Here is an 8,686-nt window from a genome sequence, read left to right on the forward strand (position 1 = left end):
GTCAATATCTGCTGATAATACTTGTAATGTTCTCCCTGTGTGTTGTGTGCTTTGTGTACGTTAACACAGTTTATCAGTCAGCCAAACTCAGGTAGCTACACTTGAGCCAGGATCAGAGCGTCTTGCTCCCTTTATTTCCTTAGATTTAGTAGTAATACCACGAGTGAAACTGCAAATGAAAAACAATACTAAACCTTAGCGACACGCTGTAAAGAAAGCTAATAAACAGTAATAATATTTAAAGAATAGCTGAAAAACGACATGGCACAAAAGAGCCGTTTACCTTAACAGTCGGCTGAGATACATTGTTGCTAAGCAACGCTCACTTTACACTTTCTTATATACAGTCTATGACTTTACATCAGCTCACAAATTACTTTTAACTTCTTGTTTGACTTAAGTTAGTTAATAAACATCACACATTACAATACTAAACTTATTAACTTATCATTACATATTATATATCACTTCAAATTAAACTTACAGCCATTGCTTTCGTGAGTATAACAAAGACGATTCAGATTGACCAGCCGTCTTTCTTACTGCTAGTTGCTACGTTACTGTTACGTTATAAACCGTTATGTAGCCTTCAAAATAAAATTCCAGATCGAGTGTGTCTTATGCAGAATTTCTCAAGAGGGTCTGGCTGCAGACCTCTCGCGTGAGGCCTCTCCCTGTGCAGGCTCTCGTCTCAGGTCTACCTCCAGCGTGAGGCCCGGAAATAAAAAAAATTTCCACGCCTCCAGTGAGAATCCGACATTTTGACCAACCACCAAAGCCTGCAAAAACAGAAAGGCGGGACTCCGACAGTTTTACATCGCTTACGAGCTACAGCTGTGACAGTAAGTGAAACTTTCAAAAATGAAGGTGCACGTAACTACCTAATTAAGTTTGTTAGTGACCTGTGTTAAGTACAGTAAGGAATAATTGGTGAGGACGTTGTTGTGGATAATTAAACCCTGATATAATTAATGGAAAACCGCGGGAAGGGGTTTATTTGTAATGCGTTAAATAATTAATTTGAGATATAGCTAAATGTTGAACAAAATACGAGTTTTATAGGTTATAGAGTTTTATAGGCTAGTTTCTATAGTTTTATAGGCTAAATTGCATTCAGCATAGATGCTGAATGCAATTTAGCTTTCAGATCTGCAAGTCCGCTTTTCCCGGTTTTGCTGACCCTCCTCCTGGTCGTGTGCATTATATCTAACCGTTGATAAATCAATTGGTACCTCGGTTGATTATCCTATAGGTGTTACAATATTTGCATTTGTGTAGTGTTACCTGTCATAAACCAGGTATTACTTAAGTACAGTAAGGACACACTCCCCCAAACCAATGGGTGACGTCACGGGTGCTACGTCCATTCTTTATACAGTCTATGCTGAAATCCCATGAGTTGACTATACACTTATTTTATTCTGAAGGCCAGGCATTCTAACCGGAAGTCGCATTGTACCAGCAGAATGTGTACACTTACTTGACCAGGTAACTTTTTTTTTTGCAGGGGTTGTGGATTCACAACCCCTGCACTTAGTAAAAGTGTCGCTCCACAATCGCATTAGCCCCCGTGAGATATGTGTTTGGTCCCATAGCAGTCCTCTTCATACTGACCATTAACAGATCCATAGATCATGCGCTTACAATGTAAGTGGATGGTGGATCATTTAAAAATGAATCCAAAGCATCAAAACATCCAAATTGGTCAAATTAATTGCATATCTCTCAAAGTTAGTCTTCTTTGTACCAAAGTCACATTTTTTATTTATTTTTTTGTTGCCATCGTTCAACTGCAGCTCAACAGGAAAACACTTTAAATACAAAAGCACATCTAACTGTGGAAGATATCGAATTGGTTTGACTTACTCACATAAGCTTCATATAAACTTTATTATCTTGCATTCAAAATCTTACTTGTACTGAAGTAAAAGTAGGCTACTATTTTTAAAGAAAATTAGCATACGAAATTTATATGAATGTACTTTTATTTAAGTTGGTTATCAAATACAAACAGTTTATTACATCATAGTTTATTTCATAATATTGTTTTTCAGCAGAATGACTTTTTGCCAGCCAATATGAAATAAAAGTAGCCTAGGTAAAATTACGGTTACGGTTTTTCTCCTGAATGGCATCTCATGTGTTTTTTGAGGTGACTGCTTGTATAAAAAAGTTTGCCACACATTCTACAACTATACGGTCTCTCCCCTGAATGACTTCTTTTATGAGTAGTGAGGTTCTGGCTCTGGCTGAATGTTTTTCCACATATTTCACAGTGATATGGTTTTTCCCCAGAATGAATCCTCACGTGCGATACCAAATGCTCTCTCCGGGAAAATTTTCTGCCACATTCCTGACACGCAAACTCCCCTAACCCTGTGTGTATTTTCCCATGCATCTGGAGACAACGGTTACTGGCAAAGGTCTTGCCGCAGATGTAACAAAAATAATGTTTGTTATGATAACCTTTCAAATGTGTTACCAGAAGTTTTATAGACTGGTATGCTACCCCACAAACAGTACAATGTATTTTTTTGTCGTGTGTTTTTATGTGCTTCTTCAAAGAGGCGATGTACTGAAATGCTTTGCCACACAAATGGCAAAAGCTGCGCTCCTTTTGACCTTTAGCAGAGGAATTCTCATAAGACAACTTCACGTGACTTTTCTTATTAACACTGACGCTTTGTGCTTGCAACATCTTTACATTCTGTTTCATCGTTTTAGTCTTTTCTTCTTTGGTGCTCGCCAAATCCTCATCACTGCCATTGCTCTCACTCTGAGCTGCAGATCCATCTGAAGAAACTGGCTGCATTTCATAAGTTCCTGGTGTTTCCGGCAGATGTTCCTCAATTTTCATAACTTCAGGAGAAGGAAAATTGGCCTCCTGTGTGTGACCGTCGTCCCATGGTTCATCCTGCTCCTGTTTGATCTCAGGCATCTTGACTATCTCAACCCGACAGTATTTCCAGTTATTATCCAGATCTGTGTTGGTTTGAGAGGGTCCTGGGACCTCAGCAGCACTCAGGCTGAAGTTGGACTCCTCTGGCGTGGATGGTCCTGGATTTTCCTGCAGCAGTGGGAACTCACATTCATCTCCATGTTCCACAGTTTTGCTGGTCGGTGAACGCTCTACAGGTGCAAAAGAGGTTACCCAATTACAAGTCACTTTCCACTAGATTCTAAATTAGACGCATGATATACAACCCTCAAATCTGCAAGCTCTTTTATTCTAAGGAATGCCAGGAAAAGTGTTGCTCACTACTCTGAAGCTGTACACAAATCAAACATTTTTACTGCAGCAGAGTATGGGGTGCCGTTTGTAAAGTGGCTCACGCTGAAAATAACATTGTCACATTTAGCTTCAAACAATGTTTAAAAAACTGGTGTGAATTTTTGAGAGTCACTTTTTTGCACATTTACAACAATATTTGTCAACTTACAGATATTTTAAATATTTAAATCCAAATGTTAAATTTAAATGCTAAATCTAAATCTAAATGTTAAATGTAAATCTAAATGTTACATTTAAATATTAAATCTAAATCTAAATCTAAATGTTTCGAGTGAAACTAAATATTTAGCTAATATGCAAATTCAAATGCCGGTAACAGGAAGTACCAAAATAAAAGCTTGAGGAGGTCAGAGTGTGTTTATAGTGGCAAGTAACGAATAAACCCCATCTTATCTGGGGAAATGGACTCTTGGACATGGATTATCGTGATAATAACTACTTAAAATAACAAACACGGTTGGAGAAACTTTATTTGAAGAGTACTGTGAGTTTTTAGTGTCACTTTTATGAAGGGTGCCGGACTTATGACCTGTAGCCACTACAGCCATCCACAAGGGGGCTCACTATGACTGATCTGTCATCCTACACCCTCGCTCCTCCACCCGCTACACTGTACTGTCGGCCATGGTCGCGCCGCAAACATGACTGAATCTGCTTTAGCTGAGAACATCGGCGACGGCAACAGCGACAGCAACGGCCACAGGGCCACCACAGACCACCTCGGTAAGTAGGTTTTCCAAATCACGTATCATTGGATGCTTGTCATTTACCGGTGTGAGTTTTACTGTTTATAGAAACATATGTGCTTGTGCTACACATAAAGTGCATTGGTGCTAGTAGCAAATCTCTACTGGCTACCGTTAACTAGTTTAGTTAAGTTAGCCTTGACAAGCATCCAATGATACGTGATTTGGAAAACATACTTACCGAGGTGGCCTGTGGTGGCCCTGTGGCGGTTGCTGTCGCTGTCGACGGGAGCGTACCTATGTTCCCCGGGTCCTATGTTCCCCGATCGCGACTAACTCGGTTGCTAGCTCAGCGGCTAACTCGGCTGCTAGCTCGGTGGCTAATTCGGCTGCTAGCTCGGCGGCTAACTCATCTGCTAACTCGGCGGCTAACTCAGCTAACTGGCTAACTGTAGACGGGTTCATCCCTATGTTCCCCGGTCACATACAAAGCGGGGAACATAGGAATGATCCCGCTGTCGACATACTCTGTATTGTCGCCAGAACGGCTCTGCCGATGTTCTCAGCTAAAGCAGATTCAGTCATGTTTGCGGCGCGATCATGGCCGACAGTACAGTGTACCGGGTGGAGGAGCGACGGTGTAGGATGACAGATCAGTCATAGTGAGCCCCCTTGTGGATGGCTGTAGTGGCTACAGGTCATAAGTCCGGCACCCTTCATAAAAGTAACACTAAAAACTCACAGTACTCTTCAAATAAAGTTTCTCCAACCGTGTTTGTTATTTTAAGTAGTTATTATCACGATAATCCATGTCCAAGAGTCCATTTCCCCGGATAAGATGGGGTTTATTCGTTATTTGCCACTATAAACACACTCTGACCTCCTCGAGCTTTTATTTTGGTACTTCCTGTTTCCAGCATTTGAATTTGCATATTAGCTAAATATTTAGTTTCACTCGAAACATCTAGATTTAACATTTAGATTTAGATTTAACATTTAAATGTAACATTTAGATTTAGATTTACATTTAACATTTAGATTTACATTTAACATTTACATTTACATTTAACATTTAGATTTAACATTTAAATTTAACATTTGGATTTAAATATTTAAAATATCTCTAAGTTGACAAATATTGTTGTAAATGTGCAAAAAAGTGACTCTCAAAAATTCACACCAGTTTTTTAAACATTGTTTGAAGCTAAATGTGACAAAATGTTCCTTTTATTTTCAGCGTGAGCCGCTTTACAAACGGCACCCCATAGGAGAGCAATACTTTGAGTGGATTACGTGTGCGCATGCGCAGACAAGCATCCATTGTTCTACAAAGCTATCTTTTCTCTCCTGAATGTGTTAATTATTATGTTAAATTAAAAAATTACACAAGTTCCCCAACCTGATTTCTTTGGCAGAAGGTCCAGCTGGTGTCGCACACTTTGCACCTCCTCTTTAGAGCGACTAACTTCAGCTTCGTTCAGAGCTAGCGTGATGGTTTTCTCCACCTCTCCGAGGATCTCCTCTGCTGCTGCATACAGCCGGTGGTGAACAAACGACCTCAGCTGAAACATTGTGGCGTCCATGTCTCATGCAGAGGTATTAAAATATGACGGCTAGGAGATCAACTCCGCTACCTTTGTATGAAAGCCGTCAGTCCAGCTCAAAGACTGTCGTCCAGCTACAGGCTCTAACCCGTCAATTCACTAAATAGGACTTCCGGTGTGACTTGTTCAGAATAAAAGCGTCAGCACCAAATCGTGATGTGGCGAGTAAAAACAAAGGTTTCTACACCGCGTTCCAAATTATTATGCAACATGGATTTAAGTGTCATAAACATTTCATTTTTCATTTTTCAATTAAACTCATGGATGGTATTGTGTCTCAGGGCTCTTTGGATCACTGAAATCAATCTCAGACACCTGTGATAATTAGTTTGCCAGGTGAGCCCAATTAAAGGAAAACTACTTAAGAAGGACGTTCCATATTATTAAGCAGACCACAGGTTTCAAGCAATATGGGAAAGAAAAGGGATCTCTCTGCTGCCGACAAGCGTCAAATAGTGCAATGCCTTGGACAAGGTATGAAAACATTAGATATTTCACGACAACTTAAGCGTGATCATCGTACTGTGAAGAGGTTTGTGGCTGATTCAGAGCACAGACGAGTTCGTGCAGATAAAGGCATAATGAGGAAGATTTCTGCCAGACAAATTCATCAGATCAAGAGAGCAGCTGCTAAAATGCCATTACGAAGCAGCAAACAGGTATTCGAAGCTGCTGGTGCCTCTGGAGTCCCACGAACCTCAAGGTGTAGGATCCTCCAGAGGCTTGCAGTTGTGCAAAAACCTACTATTCAGCCACCCTTAACCAATGCTCACAAGCAGAAACGGTTGCAGTGGGCCCAGAAATACATGAAGACTAAGACTAACTTTCAAACAGTCTTGTTTACTGATGAGTGCCGTGCAACCCTGGATGGTCCAGATGGATGGAGTAGTGGATGGTTGGTGAATGGCCACCATGTCCCAACAAGGCTGTGACGTCAACAAGGAGGTGGGGAAGTCATGTTTTGGGCGGAATCATGGGGAGAGAGCTGGTAGGCCCCTTTAGGGTCCCTGAAGGTGTGAAAATGATCTTGGCAAAGTATGTAGAATTTCTGACTGACCATTTTCTTCCATGGTACAAAAAGAAGAACTGTGCCTTCCGTAGCAAAATCATCTTCATGCATGACAATGCACCATCTCATGCTGCAAAGAATACCTGTGTCACTGGCTGCTATGGGCATAAAAGGAGAGAAACTCATGGTGTGGCCCCCATCCTCCCCAGACCTCAACCCTATTGAGAACCTTTGGAGCATCCTCAAGCAAAAGATCTGAGGGTGGGAGGTAGTTCACATCAAAACAGCAGCTCTGGGAGGCTATTCTGACATCCTGCAAAGTCATTCAAGCAGAAACTGTCCAGAAACTCACAAGTTCAATGGATGCAAGAATTGTGAAGGTGATATCACAGAAGGGGTCCTACGTTAACATGTAACTTGGCCTGTTAAGATGTGTTTTTTTTATTTTTTTATTTTTTTATTGAAATAGATTTTGATTTCAGTAATTATGACCTTCTAATGCTGCAAATTCAACAAATGACCATTTTCAGTTCTTTACAACCTATAAAATGTTTTGAAACTGTGTTGTGCATAATTTGGAACAGTGCATTTTGAGTTTTCTATTTTTGAAAAAAATACTGTTATCATTGGGACGTTTGTTCAATAAAATTCGAATTATACTCTAACGGTTGATGACTTGAAAATTATACTGACTGTCATTCTCATTGACTATTTAGGAAAATCAGAAAAATATCATTTGCATAATTTGGAACGCGGTGTAATGCCACTGAAATCCCATGAGTTGACGATACACCTTTTATTCTGAAGGCCAGGCATTCTAACCGGAAGTCGCATTGTACCAGCAGAATGTGTACACTTACTTGACTTGGTAACTTTTACTAAGTGCAGGGGTTGTGAATCCAGGGGTGCATCCTAAATCTCCTATTTGATATTTCCTCGCTCCACAATCGCATTAACCCCCGTGAGATATGTGTTTGGTCCCATAGCAGTCCTCTTCATACTGACCATTAACAGATCCATAGATCATGCGCTTACAATGTGAGAGAGGGCAGGCTCAATTTGCGGCAGCGGCATCTTCCGCGGCATTTCTTGCGGCACCCAGAGATGCCGCAGAAAGTGCCGCTGGCTGCCGCCGGCAGCGGCATCTTCCGCGGCATTTCTTGCGGCACCCAGAGATGCCGCAGCTAGATGTCGCTTGTAGGCACTTTCCGTGGCATTTTTTGCGGCATTTTCTGCGGCATTTCTTGCGGCACCCACAGATGCCGCAACTAGATGTCGGTAGTAGGCACTTTACGCGGCAATGATTTCATGACTGTGGCATGGTTTTAGGCTTTAGATGGCAATTTACAGACATGTCAACGTTAGAAAATAATTATGTTTTGATGCCACACATGTTAAACGTAGCCTAAAGAATACATATAGAATGGTTGCCATGTTTGGGTTTCCCTGTCCTCATCTTTCTTTATCCACTATAACTAAAATGGACGTGTGCTAAGGCAATACTTACAATAAGATTTGTGACACTTTATGACACAATGAGACTGCGTCACATTTTTAACATCAGCTTTTTAGGCAATTGGTCTATAATACTGATAAACGGATTTGTGTATTTTTGTTATAGTGTTGGAGATATGTGACATAATAAGAGGCAAGGCCTACTAAAATAGCCTATACTTAATTTTTATGAGAGATTTTTTTTTTTAATTATGGAAAATTGTGTATAAAACCGCATTTTTAAATATCATAACCTACTTTGGAGAGTTACCTGTCACACCTGGCAACCCGAGAGCGTGTCAAATCATTTTGACGACTGCCCACTCATTTGTCACATCAGCGTACGACTGTCAGTCCTGTATTTCAAATCCCTAAAGAGACATTGACGACTGGAGAAACATAGGTAAGTCATAATCAATTTAGTCAAATGTGTGCCTTGATTTTAGTTGTATAATTTAAAGCGTCTGCTATTTCCACTCAAGTAATTTGACAATTAAGTAGGCAAATTTAAAACTTCTAGCAAGGCCCCCTCCCCCTCTCACCAAAGTAGTTAGGCACTAGCTTATAACAAGCTTGTTACGTTTTCAGCTTTTCAAATGAA

At 40.5% G+C, this 8,686-nt stretch overlaps 1 protein-coding gene across 1 annotated transcript; it reads right to left on the reverse strand.

Annotated features, from left to right (window-relative positions):
• Positions 1–1,998: 1,998 nt before the first annotated feature.
• On the reverse strand, positions 1,999–5,622 carry LOC128378232 (zinc finger protein with KRAB and SCAN domains 3-like). Its single transcript, XM_053337677.1, has 2 exons — positions 5,378–5,622; positions 1,999–3,129 (listed from the first exon to the last, which is right to left on the reverse strand). The coding sequence occupies exons 1-2, from the start codon at positions 5,559–5,561 to the stop codon at positions 2,111–2,113; spliced, it is 1,203 nt and encodes a 400-aa protein (XP_053193652.1). The 5' UTR covers positions 5,562–5,622; the 3' UTR covers positions 1,999–2,110.
• Positions 5,623–8,686: the final 3,064 nt, after the last annotated feature.

The sequence above is a fragment of the Scomber japonicus genome, chromosome 18 (assembly GCF_027409825.1).
Source record: "Scomber japonicus isolate fScoJap1 chromosome 18, fScoJap1.pri, whole genome shotgun sequence".
NCBI lineage: Eukaryota > Metazoa > Chordata > Actinopteri > Scombriformes > Scombridae > Scomber > Scomber japonicus.